This window comes from Oenanthe melanoleuca, chromosome 11 (assembly GCF_029582105.1).
Source record: "Oenanthe melanoleuca isolate GR-GAL-2019-014 chromosome 11, OMel1.0, whole genome shotgun sequence".
Classification (NCBI taxonomy): Eukaryota; Metazoa; Chordata; class Aves; order Passeriformes; family Muscicapidae; genus Oenanthe; species Oenanthe melanoleuca.
In genome coordinates this window covers 17,886,638-17,904,041 of record NC_079345.1, presented here as the reverse complement: position 1 = coordinate 17,904,041, position 17,404 = coordinate 17,886,638, and the positions used below count along the sequence as shown (strand labels likewise).

Here is a 17,404-nt window from a genome sequence, read left to right as displayed (position 1 = left end):
GTGAGGCCTGCTCCTGCTGAATGTCTCCCACATCCTTTCCCTGTTAGTCAGCCTGTCTCATTAGGGTCTGTAAGGCTTGTGCTGCAGCAATGACATTGCTCACCCCTGCTTTGGGGCAATGTAGGGGCTCAGCTTCTCTCCATTTAATACTTGGATATATTTTCTGCTGTCATCCCCTTTGGACTTGGCTGGCATAGCTTTAGGAGGCTTCTTAATGTACAGCTCCTTAATCTTCTTTTTAGTTTTGTGAGGACCTAGCCCCAACCTGTGCCTTAGCCAGGGCCCTTAAAGTTCTGAACAAGAAGGCAGCTTTTTACAAGAAACTGCTTTTCCAGCAAGTCCTGTTCTGACAGATTGCAATCCCAGCAAATAGTGTGGCTCCTGCTGGAGGTCTAAAGTTTACTGGATATTTCCATTTTATATTTCACTTTTTTTTTTTTGTTTTTAATTGCACATTTTATTCTCACTGTTGCTCAACTAGCAAGGAGCATAAATCTCAGATTTGGGGTAGGTCAATGGGGTGTTGGTGACTGGGGCTATGTCCTTCCTCTTGGCCAGAAGTTACACAGTGAGCACTTGACTGCCTTGGGCTATTTCCTCCCTCTCTGACCAGCTGCTAACAGACCAGAGTCACATGCTTAAAACAAGACACTGCTAAAAAGAAATCATTGCAAAGGGCTGGTTCTGCCAGCTAGCACTGGGAATGTGGGAAAGGTCCCTGAACTTTGACACTGGAGTTAGGAAAGTCTTCCAGAAGCAGAAAGTCAGAGCTTTTGCAGCACATAAAGCTCCTTGCAGCTATGTCTGGACACAATCCCTCCTCCCCTTCTAGTGCACATTACCCCAATGACTCTTTATTAATAGGAATCTCCTTCATTTCCATTTGCAGTGACACAGAGGATTCACAGGGAAGGCCAGACCCTTCTCCACAGCAGGCACTGTATTTACTGGCTCCCTGCCCCCTGTCCCCCATCTCGCTGTCCAATACAGCAAATTCAAGTTTTTTGTCTTCTTGTCTTAATCAGTGTAGCTTGTCATATCTCCTAGAGTGAGCAAATGTGAGTTTTCTCTTTGAATCAGACTGTTGCTGAATCAAGTCCTTTTATCTCCTTTTTCTCATTTTAAAAGGGTTTAGTTAATCCTGCTGGCACTGATATTTGAGTCAAAAAGCTGGGTAAATGAATTTATGATGAGCTCTGTGCTACTGTAACTGATTTCCTCCAGTACCAAGCTAGGTGCTTTAAAAATAGCTGGGGTTCCAGTATGCTCCAGCACAGTCATTTCTGTGCCTGGAGCAGAGACATGCCCAAAGAATCTCAATCAGTAACAACTTTGCTGACTTGATTCCAACTGCACCAGCTGTTTGTTTAGGTAGATAGCCAAACAGCAAACACCCACAAAGCTGTTAACTCTGCAAATCTTCAGTAAGTATTTCCTAAACTACTGCTGACAAATTTCTGATGGGACCTTAATCTCTATAAAATCTGTTGAATGATGTCAAAGCACCATTAGTCAGCATGTCATTGGGCCTACTTTGCTGTGTGGTTCAGTGATTTGTTTTCCCATTCTTACTGCAGAAAAGTGAAACTGGGAAGACTTTACACAGCAAGGGAGATGGGCACAGCCTGCAGCCCACAGCTGATGAGCTGGAGGATGGTACCCTAATGCCCCAAGGTGTGATTTCAGAAAGAAGCCTGAGCCTGAAGAGGTTTTTCCTTCTCTTTTTTTTTTTGTGTGTTTGGAAACAAGTGAAAATTACCTCTTTACAGTCTTGGGAAAGCAATCTTACTCCTTTTCTGCCCTTACTCATAGGAGAGTAGGGGTGGTATCACAGTTAAACATGCAATTAGCAGGAAGCAAATGCACAAAGCCATGTCCTAAATGAGCACAGTTGGGTCACATTTAATTCTGGTACTGTTCTGGTTTATACCTGCTTTAGGCCTCCTGATGCTCAGCCTAAAGCCCTAACAGTTATCACTGGGAAGAAGCTGGGGCTGGAGGGGAGCAGGCTGCTTGCACAACAGCATCCCAGGGAGAAGCCTGCACTTTATTGCTGCTTGGCAAGTCCCCAGCTCTGGGACTCACTGAGAACCCACACAATTTTCTGAAGCTGAATCCTTTGTCTCTGGCCATCATATAATGTCAGCCTGGACCAGAGAAGTTATTGCTGTCAACAGTAACAGATGCAAAAAAGTTACCACTTTTCCTGAAAATGAAAACAAAACAAAACCAAAAAACCCCAAGACCTGTCCTGCCAGCCTACAAAGCAAGGACACCAGGCAACAGTTCAAACAGGGCCCTTGCATACAAGCAAACAAAGACGCCTGTCAGGGCTTGAGGCAGAAAAAATGGCACAGCTGTACCAGCACATCAGTGAAATTGTATGAGCCTTTTTATTCTCAAGGATGCAGACAGATGCCACCTGAAACACAGGATGCTTGGAAATATCACACACACACACAATTAAACCACACACATTCTTTGAGCTTCCCTTCTGAATCTCCTTGGCACAAATGGCATTAACACTGCTAGTGCTGACATGAACCAAGAGAAGCTGTCCTTAAAAAAGCTTAAAGTTGTACAGAACCAAAGGGTAGCTTAGCAAAAAAAATTTTGAGATGGAAAATAATAATTTCCTAGAAATCACCTCCATATTCACGACTGCAAAATTAAAAACAGACAATGAGATCTGAATTTAGAGGCTAGGCAGCAGAAGATGGTGACTGTAGATATTATTTTTGTTGCCCAATTTGACTCTCATTGAGCCTAATTTTCCTGCATGCATCCAAGTCAAGTCACCTTGTAGATACCTGTGCCCACTGTGACTTGTGCAGGGAGGTGCCAGCTTGTACCCCTGGAGAAACACTCTGCAAATAAGGGCTGTCTCTGCAATAAACTGAGTCACACTCTCATCAAACTGGTAGTCTTTGAAAAATGCCTGGAAATATGACTCCTTTTTAAAATAAATGTTAGTCAGTTGATTCATTAAAAGGCAAAGAGGTGGATAACATCCTCAGTGAACTTTGTGCTTTTGGCACAGTTTCCACTGCCTGAAGAGAAGCTGTGTAATGGCTTTAGGGGAGACAGTGGTTGTGTAAAACAGCCTTTTTTTACAGTTCAAAAGATGATGGAATTCTGTGATTCACAAGCTCTAGTTTTTTATCTTCTCTGTCCTCTAATACGTTACTGCACAGTCCCCCTGCTCCTTCCTAAGCTCCCAGGTTAGAGCTGGCTCATGAGAGGGGGCTTTGGACACTGGGTAGTGTAAGTGGTCTGACCAAACTGAAAAAGTGCTAAAGTCCCAGGACATAGACTGTGATTAGATAATCTGATGGCCAGTTTCTTATCACTTGGGGGTTTTAGGTTTAAACTGAAGGCAGGAGCCAGCTGGGTTAAATTTCCATCAGATGCAGAGGAGATTAGATGAGTGGTTTGCAGGAAAAGGAAGTAATTTATCTCATCATCTGCAGTTGGCACTGAGGGCCAGCGCTGGGAGGTGCTTTGGGGCAGCAGCACTGATGACTTGTGGCCGGGAAGGGCTGAGTTCGTGCGGGGGCAGACAGGGCTCCATGGCAACCTTGCTGTCATTCCTGGACTGACTGCACGAGAAAGGAAAAGCTACAGGAGCAGGGTTCCTGGCATTAGAGGGCAGCATCACAAGCATGCCTTTGTGTCCTAGCAAGGAGGGTAGGACTGTTTCAAGCAGAAAAAGAAATGCTGCCCATGCAAAGCCTGAAAGAACTCATTTCACACAATTCTAATACGTTTGTGTAAGAGAGAGCAACTTCTTCATCATCAACAAAATACAGATCTTGATAAACAAGTGGCTTACAATTTTATTGTAAGATTTCAGAGTGGAAAATACATTCCAGATAAACAATAATTAAAGAGGATTTTTCTACCAAAAAAAAAAAAAGTGAGAAATCTGACTTTAAATTGGTATGAAGATATGGATCTTAATCTGGAAAAACCTGAAGGCATTAATCTTTTGAGAAAATTTTTACATATGTGTATTATAAGCTTGTTTGGGGATTTGTCATGCACTGGGTGAAGAGTATATTATGCAGATATTAATGAAAGAAAAAATACACTTTGTAAACCTGTTCTGTATTAAAACTGTACAACATATTGCAAGGGTTCAGGTTGAGTTCAAGGTACCACAGTTGCAGAGAAGGGGTGCTTTCCCATTGTACAGAAGTGTTCACATGTGCAGGCTAGACAAATTCTCTGTAACACCACAGAAGCTCCATCAGCCTCTCCCCATGCTCCTACTGTAGAAGGTGGTGCAAAGCCCCTTTGGTTGTGCCCTTCAAAACACAGCCAGGGAGCCACTCCTCATTGTAGAAAGAGGCTGTGCTTTTGAAAGTGAGAAATGCTGAAGAAATCATGAGTAATGTGAAGGAATTTTTTGTTCTCAGATGTGGTGTCTGCTGTAACTCTGGTGATGATGTTGGGGTAATGGCTTCAGTGATACTGACTTCATTCATGTTCCAAACCCACTGTTGAAAAATTTCAGTATGGGTTTTTCATTAAAACTTACTTAGAATAAACAGAAATGTTCATCTGTCATGCTAACTAGTATCAGTTATAAAAAAGGAGATACAGGATAGTGGCCTGTCTCTTATACCTGGCAATTAGCCATGATTGAACTGCACTCATGTCACATTTTTAAAGCAGTATAAGTACACCCAACTCTTTGAAAACCAGAAAGGAGCCCTGGTGCTGGGCACTAGGTAAAGGACACACAGACAGACATAAACTGTGCCTTCCTGGCCTGTGGGTTAGCAAAAAATATAATATATGAGCAAACAGATTAAAAAAATCATAGAGAAGTCTCCCTTTATTGAAGCAAGGCAATATGTTGCAATATACAAAAATTGATTCTTTCAAGCTGCCAGAGATATTAGAGAAGCAGTACAGAGAACATCACATTGGCAACAATTCTTAAAAAAACCTGACAACCCAAACCTCTAAAAAAGGAAGCCTTTGAAGCAGTTTTGATATATTTTGATGAGACAGGAGTATCTGTGGCAGCAATTTATAAATACTGCTGGGCAGATTGATTTAAATGAAACAATTACAGTCTATACTAATTAACCTAAAAAAATAAATTATACATTTTTGTGAAGATCAAACACTAGCTGGATAAGCAACCTTAGATGGTGTGATCCTTGATGGGCACATTTTGAATATACTAGATTTTCTTACTCTTAAGTGAAAGTCAATGGTGAGAGTAATGAGGTAATGTAACGCTTTACCTTTCTTATCTTTTATAATAATTTAGTTCAAGCAAGCTTTGGGAAAATCACACTTTCATTTCAAGATCCAAAAGATCAATACAGCAGTATACATTTAGTGCTTGAGGGAAAATTTACTAAAAATCGTTTCATGATGAAAATGCCAAAGGCAGATGCTTTTGTTCAATCTGTTGCTTTGAAGGGACCTTGCAATCTTAATTCCACATTAAAGACTTATAGCCATTATATCAGACAAAGGCAGTAGGGGTCCCTGTAGAATGATTCTACTGAAAAACCCCACAGTATTAACACATTTTAACAAACCAGTCCATATGATTACTTTGGACTAACAGCTGATCCTACAATGTATGAAAAGCTTTGACTCAAATATGTACAAAATCTATCTCTTGTTCTTTGCCTAGCCAGTGCTCCCCCACCCAAGTGAAGAGGGTCACAGAGTATTTCAGGCAGCAATATTCTACCTTCCAAAATTTTGGAGGAATAATCAGCAGAAAAACAGATCAAGCTGAACTTAGAATAATTCCTGTGCTGATTAATCAGCATTTCGCATTATTTCTGGTTTTGTGGTGGCATGTATGATATGGAAGCTTTCTGGATATTTAGAAAATCAGTTGAAACTTGTATTGAAATCATATATCAAGTAATGATTTACTAGTGAGGGTGACCTTAGTCACTGAGCATTAGACCCTGTTCCCCACATCATGTCATGGTATTGGCAGCTCGAGACTTCTTACTGTGGTACTGTGCTCTCGGTGTGGCTCTGTGATCCTGCACAGCAGTCCCAGGTGATTTGGTCTCTCAACAATTGCAATTTCCCAAAGCAGGAGAAAAGGTCAGACACTGCAGCAGTCAGAGAGTATTTAGCTGCAGTATTTGACACCACTCTAGGCTGGAGGGCAGGAGAGGTGATGCTCCCCAAGCACATGCTATGACTATAGCTGCAGCATCCTTCCTTTTCCACTAGCTCATATTTGGACTGCATATGTCCCTGCTAACTTTGGATTTTCATCTATTGTACTCTAAAACTAGGAGCAAATGCCTTGACCTGTATTCACAACAGCTGGGTAATGTTCATGTAATAAAAGGAAGTTTATTAACCTAACATTATTTCTTTTCATAATATAGATAATAGAAGCAATCAGCACTGATGGTTCTGAACTCTAGGATGCTGCCTGGACAGCAGTGTGAACAGTTGAAATACAGAGAACTAGTGGAGAATCTCATCACATGCTGCAGTCCTGCATCTCTTGTACATCCAAACTGCTACAGTGGGAATCTTGAAGCTGCCTGAATTGCAAATCAGACCTTCAGCATGAGAAAGGATGTTCTTGCTCTCTGAGAGCCCTACTGGGAGGTGAGTGACAGTAATGGTCAGTCAGACCTGGGTGTAGAGCTGTGTTCTAAACTCAGCCTCTCAGATATTAAGGTTTACTCCTCTCAGATGCAGAGTCAATTGCAGCATGGGGAGAATCAGAATTGTCTAGGTGTGCAATAAAGCTGGGTTTGCTCCCATCTGGCAGCCAGTGTCATTCTTGTGGCTGGCATTTCAAGTATAGCCACCCTGCAAATGAGTTTAAGTTGTGCACAGTGCAGGAGTTTCATTCTTACAAATCCTGAGACAGACAGGATATTTTTTTCCTCCCTAAGGAATGCAGTCTTATTTTCTGCTGAGATTTAATACACTGCAGGTAACTTCTAAATGTGGTGATTGTTTTTGGAAGGCTGGTAAAATGCCCAAGAAGGAAATTAAAATAAACAGGACAGAGACCCAGAAAACCCATTTTAGAGAGCAGATACTACAATGCAGGAGACCTTTACTCTACAGAGGGTGAGTGTAGGGGTAGGCAAAGGAGAGCAGGGAAGAATGAGTGCCCAAAGCCACTAATGGCAGTATTTGGAAGAATTTAAGGCTTTAGTCTTTTCTCTCTAGTTCTGAGAGAAGGAAAAGCAAAGTGAGCTTCCCAGCCTCCTCCCAGTGGTTCTGCTGGAAGCTAAGCAGAAGGGAGCCCCTCTAGAGAACTGAAAGCAGTAAAATATTTCACTACAGTTCAATTTTTTTTTTTTCAGTCTGCTAAAACTGAGGGAAGTTTCTTGAAATTCAACAACTTATCAATTATTTCTAAAATGGGGCCAAAATAAGTATTGTTACTTGTTACTTGTTAAATGCACAGTTCATGGAAGAAACTTCTGATTATGTATTTTGTACTAAAGGTCTCTGACTCTTGGACATAAAAACATAAAGAGCTAGAGAAGGATTGCTTGACTTTCCTAGTTTTAGCAGTTTACATGCACATATCTAGAACTCCTGACATCAGTCTTTGCCTATGACTGCTCTGCAGCTCTCACACACCACTCCAGAGCCAGCTGTGCATGAGTAGCTGCAGTTTTCTTTCGACTTCTAGAGGACAATATGACCAAATGAGAAAAAAGGGGCTTAATTGTGCATGTCTTAGTAACAGTGCACTGATTTTTCATAACACACGTGAACTTTAAGCTCCATGTATTTTATGCTCATACTCTGCCTTTGTGCTGCCCTGCACTCCTCTCTTTCCCGAGTGTTTGTGGTGGAAGCAGACCCTCCATGTGCAGCAGCCACGTATTTCAGGTATCACAGTACTTTCTTTTGAGATCAGTGCCAGACAGAGAGCAGTGGCATCACTAAGCAGTCCTAGAGAAGGACTCACACTTCTTTCCCAGGGAGGGAGGGTTCCCTGCCTGCCCAGAGCTGCATTTATCGCTGTTTTATTGCTGCACACAGCAGAGGACCCTGTGTTCAGGTCACCGAGCAGAGCTCCAATCTCTCATTCTTGTGTTTCATGTTCCTGGGTATTTGCTTTTGTAACTGCATTGAGTTACTTGATATGTGAGCCCTGGACTATGATAGTTTCTTCAGGTATCTTGTAATCTTGAAGGAAGAACAAGTAATTTTGAGGCAAGAAAGAGTCATTTTGGGTTCTGATGAAATCTATGTGAATAGGAAAAAAACAACAGTGGGGCAAGCCCAAGGGCTGGCGATGGCTCCAGCACACCATGCCCCAAGGCCACTCTGTTAAACACCTTCACACCTCAAAATGCAGGAAAACATCTCTTCCAGGGATTACAGCAGAACTGCACATGAAGTGGATTTTTGAACAACCATTAATTGAGGAGAGGTCAGCAGTAGGGCAGCGACCCCTGTAAAAGGCCGTGTTTACGATATGTTGTATTGGCTTCGAGGCCTGGAATTGTTCCTTAGAAGCCAGCAAGGGCGGAGAGGGCCGGAGCACCGGGTCCGTCAGGACGGCAGCCCCGGGGTCAGGGGATCCCAGGGCGGTGCCGTGAGGGCAGCGCAGGGCGCCCGTGAGGGAAAGGGGGGACAGGCGTGAGGGGAGCACAACAGGGCCGTGAGGGCAGGGCGCGGGACGGGCATGAGGGGAGCGTGGCGGGGCTGTGAGGGCAGAGCGGGAGGGCGTGAGGGGAGCACAACTGGGCCGTGAGGGTACCATGGGATGGGCGTGAGGGGAGCGCAGCGGGGCTGAGAGCAGTGCGGGATGGGCGTGAGGGGAGCGCAACAGAGCCGTGTGAGCAGGGCGGCGGGGCTGTCACGGGAGCCCGGCGGGGCTCTGAGGGCAGGGCGGCAGGGCTGTGACTGAAGCCCGGCCGGGCTCTGAGGGCAGGGCGGCGGGGCTGTCACGGGAGCCCGGTGGGGCCGTGAGGGCAGGGCAGTCGGGCTGTCACGGGAGCATGGCGAGGCCGTGAGGGCAGGACGGCGGGGCCGTGAGGGCAGGACGGCGGGGCTGTCACGGGAGCCCGGTGGGGCCGTGAGGGCAGGGCAGTCGGGCTGTCACGGGAGCATAGTGGGGCCGTGAGGGCAGGGCGGCGGGGCTGTCACGGGAGCCCGGCGGGGCCGTGAGGGCAGGGCGGCGGGGCTGTCACGGGAGCCCGGCGGGGCCGTGAGGGCAGGGCAGTGGGGCTGTCACGGGAGCCCGGCGGGGCTGTGAGGGCAGGGCGGCAGGGCCGTTCCGCCCGCCCCGCGCTGAGGCGCCGCCGTCACATGACAGCGCAGGGCCGGCGAGCGAACATGGCTGCGGCGGCGGGGTGAGTGCGCTCCGGACCGGCCCCGGCACCCCCGGACCGCCGGCACCCCGCTCCCTGCCACGGGCGCGGTGCCCGCCGGAGGTCGGCGGTGTCCCGCGCCGGGCAGGCAGGGCGTAGGCTGGGCCGGGCTGCGTGCGCTGGACCCGGGGCTCCCCGAAAGGATTTCGGGTTTTGCGCGGGGCGGTGAGAGAGCTGTGGAGGGTCCTACGGGCGGGTTGGCTCCGAGTGCCTCGTCCCCAGCCGTGCGTTATCCTTTAAGCTGTCTCAGGTTTAGAAGCGATGCTTAAAGGTGGCTTGGATTACACAACACACGGGTTTTCCCACATTTCAGCCATTCCTTCCCGTGCTGTAAGAAGATGCCATTCTAACTGTATCAAAACGAAGGGGGAAGTTTCCAAAGATGCCGAACACGAGTCGGGCTGGGGCTCGGCTGTGACCCGGGGCTTTGGGAGGTCCCCTCGGGTCCGGGGTCCCCAGCGCTGTCCGGGCGGTCCCTGCCCCGGGAACTCCCACCCTGCGCTGGTAGCAAGGACGTGGAGCAGCGCCGGGACTTCCAGCTGCCAACTTTACAAGAAGCACTGAGTTGAAGAAAATACCCATTTTATACCTTCAACAGCTGTAGTTGCTGTTTCCTTGTGCTGCTGTTAACATAGGGCTCTTGTACTTCACATATGGGGTGTGGAAACAGCATTGATAATTGTTTGGGCTTCAGGCTGATGTTGATGAATCTGTTGTTCAAAACAAAAAAATAAATAAGGCCCAGTCAACAAACAAGGGAAAATTTACTGAAAAGTATTTTCAGTGGTTTCTCATCTTCATTGAAATCTGGATCCTTTCTGTGGGATCTCAGTAGAATAGAAATGGCAGTCCATGAATTTTCTGCTCAGTAAGACCAGAACTACAAAAGGTTAACTGAAAAATGGTGGGAAAACCAGAGATAAAATAGGAGTTTTGGTTACCACTGTGTTCTGGTGATTGCTTTACAACAAATCCAAAATGTTAGATGAATCATATAGTGCCAGAATGTACGCTCTCTAAAATATAAAACTTCTGAAATAAGCATTGAAAATCAGGAGCTCCAGGCAAAAAAAAAATATATTTTAAAGAAACAGATGTAGTTTAATGTTCCTAGCTATATTTCACTTGCAGTATAATAAAATTAAAGAGCTCGTCTGTGAGCTTGGGCCTAAGTGATCATAAAAATTGTATGTGACAGCCAGCAGGAAACTGTCAGCTACTGTGGGAGGCCTTTACCAGACTGAGCAGTGGTTGAATGCTGGTACCAGACTGGAGAAAACAAGGAGCTGAGCTTCTCTTGCCCTGTTTTGTTCTTGTAGGTATCCACTTTTGACAGAAGCCTGCATAGCTTCAAAGAGGCATGCACCACAAAGCAGTGCTTGTATCAAATACACTTCTGTATTAAATGTGTAACTTCACATGAGAGTTTTGGGTTGAGTTTGTGGCTGGAGATGCTGGAGTCCTTGTGCTAAGAGAAGAAACTGACCTCGAACAACCAGCCAATGTGTTGTATTAACTCAATTCTGATAACTCTGCTGAAGCACAAAGTTGATCAGAGGACTGAAGTGCCTCTTGTAAAAAGACAAGCTGAGAAAATTGGGTCTGTTCAGAAAAGGAGAAGGCTGTATGGAGACTCACAGCACCTTCCAGTATCTGAAGGGCTACAGGGAAACTGGAGAGGGACTGTTCTTTGGGAGTTGTAGTGATAGGGCAAGGAGTAATGGGTAGAAACTGAAAGAGTGGAAATTTAGGCTGGGTATTAAGAAGAAATTCTTAGCTGTAAGAGTGGTAATATGCTGGAACAGATTGCCCAGGGAGCTGTGGATGTCCCATCACTGCCAGTGTTCAAAGCCAGGCTGTGCAAAGCCTTGAGCAGCCTGGTCTAGTGGGAGCTGTCCTTGCCCATGACAGGGAAGTGGGACAAGATGATCTTTAAGGTCTGTTCCAATCCAACCCATTGTATGATTCTGTGATTTGTGTCTCTTGTGGGATATAACTGAGTGATTAAAGGTCATGGACCAAAATGAAAAGCTTGTAGTTTCTTCTCTAGAGAGAATTTTGTAGCAGTTTTGTTCCAAGGAAAAATTCACACTGCTTGCAGTGTAATTGCATGTGTATTTGTAGGGTTGATACACATGTGAGACACTTACATACATGTACCCACTCAATTTACTACAAGTCATTGAACAGCCAGTCCTATGTGTGGCCTTTTTTCTTGTGATCTTGAGTATTATGAGAGTTCTGTTTCCCAGTTTTTGTTTGCCATGGAAAGCTGGGTGTACAGCCATACACCTTTTTGTAAGACTGAAATGCCCCAGCCAGTATTGTCTCTGAAAAGAGCTCTCTGTGTTAACTGTGGAGAGCTTGTGCCTGGCTCGTGTGTGCCAAGTGACTGGATCTCTTACAAAGGCAGAGGCAAAGCAGCACCTGTGGGTGTTCTGCTGTGTTGGCAGTCCATCCAAGGGGTGCCATCAATTTGGTGTCTGGCTGCTTGCAGGTGAAAAACAGAGAACAAGAGCTGTGCAGGGAGAAGACACCTCTGAGCTGAATATTCTTTCTAAAAGCTAGTTTTCCTCACAGAATTCCAGTTGTGAAAGTAGGTATATTTCCTGGCAAGCTCACTCTGTCTGAGATGTGAATTAACATGAGTGCTCAGCAGAGAACCTGAGCACAGAGCAGGATTTGCAGCAACACTCAAATCCACTGCTGTGGGTTAATACTGTGGCATCGTATTCAGACAGGGTAAGTGAGATCTGTTATGTCCAAGCAAGAACACACTTTCACTTAGAGAAAACATGTACAAGAACTATTGTTTTGCCCTAGAATGCACTTTAGCTTTAGCATTAAGATCCCTGTAAAAGGCACATTTAAGTACCTTAGTACAACTATTGGTGTGAATTGCTGCCTGATGCAATTATTTCTGCTTGAGTCTCATTTGGATTGTCAAACGTTTTAAGTGTAATAAAAGCATTCATATTTGACTTAAGGGAGATGAAAATGTGCCTTTGTATCAGTTTCCTGTGACCTCCAGGGTGTAGGAATAGGCCTGGAGGAGAGAGGTCAGAGTTCTCTTTTTTCTATTTTTTTTTTTTTTTTTTTTTTTTTTTTTTTTTTTTTTAATCACAGAAAAAGATCGCCAAACTTGTGAAGCGAGTAAAATTGCAATGAAAGTGACTTTTTTCCTTCCTTTGAAGCAAAACATGAGACAGGCTGTGCTACAACCTCTGCCTGTTGGAGTTTTTTTGTTGTTTTTTTTATCAGCAGACACAAAGATCTGAGAGCAGCATATGGTGTAAGGGTATCTGATGATGTTCTCTCCTCCCTTTTATAAATGTCCCATAAGGTGAGCATATGATTTCCAGGCCATTGCATGTACTTACAGTGCTTGGAGAACAGCAATTTCAGCCTGTTGTGCACTGCTGAACTACCAACCCACAGCTTAGTACCTGGAAAGCCTTGCCTGTCTTTAGTTTAAGGTTTACTATCTGACTTAGAACTTCCAGTAGCTTTTGCTAGGATTGTATGAACTTGCTTCCTTCTTCTTACAGGCATGGGTACCCCAAAAAAAAAATTTATGTTGTGCTCCCAGGCTGTGCTGATGTGCTATAATAGGCAGTCTGCAGCCCTTGTGATCATTACCTGCCTTAGTGCTGGGTTGTCAGGTGTGTGTTGGAAGGAATAAAAATAAACATATTTGGGTTTTGTGCACCATCAGCTGAACTTATAAGCAGATAGTTTGATAATTGGATTAGCAAGAGCAGTCTTTTGCCTTCTACAATTACTTGCACTGTTACATCAAGTGGTTATAAGCAAGTGAAATAAAGTATTTTATTAGCTCTTTTATGCTGTGGCTGCAGTAGGAAATTATAGGGTTTGCATTTCTGAGGTTGATAAATTCTTTTAGGAGGTTATGCAGCTATAAATCAAAGGTTAGCTTTCAGATTGCCTATGAAAGCTATATAATAATTAAGATGTGGAGCTTTGCTCCTCTAAGGTTAAGTCCTTTGGTGGTTATTTAGTTTCTTGTCATCTTAACATAGTAACAAGTTAACTGCACCTTCCTGGCGTCTCCTGTAAAGCACGACAGGAAGTGACCATCCAGTCAGTCAGTCTTGGAGAAGCTGGGGTAGAGGGACAAATTGGACTTAAATACTAGGATTTTATAGATAAATTTTATTGATTATCTCTAATACTGAAGATCCAAAGCACAGCTTTGCTATATTAAGCATAAAAAACCACCCCCAAAATAAACTGCTTTTAGGTTTTTCTCGTATTGTCTGGTTAAACTCCTCCCTTGTTCCATATCCTAAAAAAGCTATAGTGTTTCTACTGGTAAAGCTCCAAAAAGTGCACTTATGGACCTGAAACAAACGTGAATGAATCAGCCACATGTTCTTGTACTTTCAAGATCTAAAATTACTTAGTAACAGTGAGCTCTGCTTTTAAACTGTATCCTCGCAGTAGCTGCTCTGCTGAGTGCAATCTTACAGGAACTTTCTGGGCTGTCTCAGCACATTTGTGTATCCTTAGGGACGGGCAGTAGTACCCAATAAGTGCTCCTGTGGCCACGTGTTTGAGTTCAGTCACAGGCTGAAGCTGCTTATGTGCATGCAAGAACAAACATATATACGTAGAAAAGAGATTTTGCTGGTCCTGTGTGAGTATGGGAAATGCTATTGTCCTGTGTCTGCTGTCCGTCATCTTTTCTCTCACTCCCTGTTCCCCCAGAAGGACTTGCTGAAGTTTAAAGCTAGACTTAATGTAAACTTCCACTTCTGTTTTCAGCAACTCAGAGCTGATTTCCTGCCCTTCTGCTTTGCCTCTCCTCGGCTGACATGGGCTGTAGTCACTTTGTGCTGTGTTGCCCAGAGGGATGTACTGAGGCACGTGCTGTGGGCTGTAGCTGCAGCCAGCCTTGTCTGCTGTTTCCTTTTTCTCCTTTGTACTTGTGTGAGCAATGCTTGATGGTTGGGATCAATGAGTGCATACAACATCTCTTCCCCATGAGTGATGAGCCTCTTGCTAGTAGAGTTGGACTAAACTCTGCATCTAAATTGTGCTAACCACTGTCTTTGCCATTAATTGTCAATGACAAAATCTCTTCTAGACCCTGCTATTGGCTGGGGAACGAGACTCTGAAAGTGCCTGTAGCACTCTTTGCCTTGAACAGAAGAAGGCTGTGTGAACGCCTGAGACAGAATAAGGATGTGCAGAAGAATTCCATTGTTTTGCTGCAGGGTGGAGAAGAAACCCAGAGATACTGTACTGATACTGGTATTGTGTTTCGCCAGGTAAGGGCTGAGTCAAAACCTCAAATTAAGAAACTCTTTTTGGCTGCATGAATTTTTAAATGATTTTAAATTATTTTCTCTGTATCTCTCAGATGTGCATTGTCTTGCTTCACTTAAATAAATTGGCTTCTTTATAACATTGCTTCTTCAGCTTTGAGTTGCTCTCACTTTCAGTGCTTTAGTGCAGGCTCATTATCAGGTTTAAAGGGCCTAAACCTGTTCAAGCCTTATTGCTCATCAGTGTTTGATTCTAATCTTGAAGACAGCAGTGGAATATCTCTTCATTTTTTTCAGTCTTGTCTGTGACCCAAAAAACAACCTTCCATGTGTAATAAAACATGTTACAGTGGATCTAAGCTGAATTAATTAATAGAAAAGTATATTTCATAGATAGGTTTTATAGAACAGCAGCCTATATCTTGGAATTTACAACATGTGTTTTCTTAAATTACACTCTTCCTTAAGTACCCATGTGTTCTTCTGTTATATATAGGACTTAACATGTTCTGGGGATGTTGATGTAAAAGAGCTCAAATTATGCATATCCCATACCCTGCATGGTTTCTGCAGCACTTTGTTTTGTGAATTTAATTGAGCTGTTGTATGTTATGAAGAAACAAACACAGTAAATTCTCATTTAGATAGTACATATCTTTAATGTAGTTATTAGTCTGGTTTTGGAGGAGATGCACCTTTCAGGGTACTGGAGCATATGTCTGTCCTTACCAAGATTAAATCCTATGTTGTTAGGTGCTTTGTTGTTTGCTTGCTTGTTCTTAAAATAATTCTTGGATAAGGGCTGTTCCTGGTGCAGCTTCCTCTTCTCTGGGGAAGGTTGGGATTTCACTTCAGCACTCTGCCTTCACAACCCAATGAAGCTGCACTCTGCTTTTGCCTTATCCCTTGTGGCATGATTGTTTCTCCCTGATAATACATTCCATAATTCTAGATTGGAAGAATGTATTTTACTGTGTAGTGTATGTTTATTGTGTTGAGTTAACCTCTTTATAGTAGTTTATTAATCTCTGATCCTTTCCAGTTGCTAACAAAGGGATTTGTATTATTCTAACCTAAAACTAACCAATCTGAAAATGTTTAGATCTAAACCACTTCTCTCCCTTCAGAAGCAAGAGATCTCTTCCTGATAGGTGGAAATAGGAATTAATATGTACTCTAGTGTATTTTTAGAGCTGGTAGAACTGAGGTCTTTCTTCTAAGAATATATTTTGTTTTAACCTAGGAATCTTACTTTCACTGGACTTTTGGAGTAACTGAAGCAGGCTGCTTTGGAGCAGTAGATGTTGATACTGGAAGATCTATACTTTTTGTTCCACAACTCCCTGAAAGCTATGCTGTTTGGATGGGAAAGTAAGACCTGTCTTTTAACTGCATTCTGGTGTATCCAAGTACTTTATATAAGATAATTGCCTGTAGAGCTCCAGTGTTGTGTCATTTAATCAGATCCCACCAAATCAAGGCATGGGAATGATATATACATAGTGATATATACAAACAAGGGTACAAAACATGATCAGTTGATGTTGCTCATGTGATATGAAGTGATCCACCCCCATTTAGAACACAGTACCCTTAGAATTGGAACCCATGAATCTCGTGGTAGCTCTGAGGGGAAGATGAATCATAAAGAAAAGTCAATATTTTGTGTTAAGCCCAAGCAAGTTTATTAATGAAGCAGGATTTTTCAAGCTTCTTTTCCATTTTGCAGCAGCCATAGCTAATGAAGCTTTCTGAATGGCATAAGGTAGTTTTGCCTCTGATAGGCTTTTTAAAAATGAACTCACAGACAGGAAAATGTGATTTTGATGCCATTCTATGAGTATACCATGAACATCTCTCCATCCACCTTGGTAGTAATACTGCACAGGGCCATAGTAGTGGAGGAATTGATTTATTTATGTGTTCATTTATTTTCTCAATCTTAGTTGTATTTATACCCTCTACCAAACTGTAAATTTTTGTATCATCTACATTGTCTCAGAACATTGGATTGCTTCTAATTTAATCTTTTGACAAGCTGCTTCACTTCTAATTGAAGCTATCACTTATATTTTAGTGCTAATTTTGGGAAAAGGAAAACAGTTGTAACTGATCCCAAGTGCTGAACTGTGCCAAACCATATGGCAGGGCATGGCTGCTGTCTTCTCAGAGAGTTTATATGAATTTCACTGTCTTAGACCTGTCTGGGGACTGAAGTTGTGATGGCATAACAATCTGCATACTGCTGTCTGAAATATTTTAGCTGTGAGCCACACCTGTCTGGGAGGGCAGGTTCTGTAAGCCCCTCATGTGTACTCTGAAATCTGTTCCCACTTGGTGCTTGTTGCCACTTACAGACAGGTTTTTCCTTTCCTTAAGTTCTCTTCTGTTAGTTCAAAACAGCTGTTTCATACCACTCTGATTGTGCCTAATCTAAAAAAGCTTAAAAATATTATTGAAATTCTAGCATCTCATTTTGCATTTTCAAGCAAAATATTGTGGTGCTTATAACTAGTGGCCTTTTTGATTTGTTTGTGCAGGACTTGTTATCTGTCCATTTATAGAATTAATTAAGTCTAGTTAAAAGTGGTTTATTGTCATTGTGTCTTCTTGCAGAGTATAAAAAATGGTCTTTGTTGTTTTCTAAATTCTTCTCCTCACCCTTCCTGAATCCCTCTGTTTGAATCTTGTTTTCTCTTCTGTCAGCTGTGGTCATGTACTTTTTCTGCTTGTCAGAAGGAGGATGGGTAAATAACTCATTTG

General features: G+C 43.4%; 1 protein-coding gene and 1 long non-coding RNA gene across 2 annotated transcripts in view; both read left to right on the top strand.

Moving 5' to 3' along the window:
- LOC130257622 (uncharacterized) overlaps window positions 1–17,404 on the top strand; it is a 205,044-nt gene that overhangs the window by 50,562 nt on the left and 137,078 nt on the right. The window lies entirely within an intron of this gene.
- PEPD (peptidase D) overlaps window positions 9,204–17,404 on the top strand; it is a 137,252-nt gene continuing 129,051 nt past the window's right edge. The window contains exons 1-3 of the mRNA XM_056500346.1: window positions 9,204–9,335; window positions 14,461–14,644; window positions 15,885–16,012. Of these exons, the coding sequence (XP_056356321.1) occupies window positions 9,292–9,335; window positions 14,461–14,644; window positions 15,885–16,012 (356 nt within the window). The 5' untranslated portion in view covers window positions 9,204–9,291. The remainder of the gene's footprint in view (window positions 9,336–14,460; window positions 14,645–15,884; window positions 16,013–17,404) is intronic.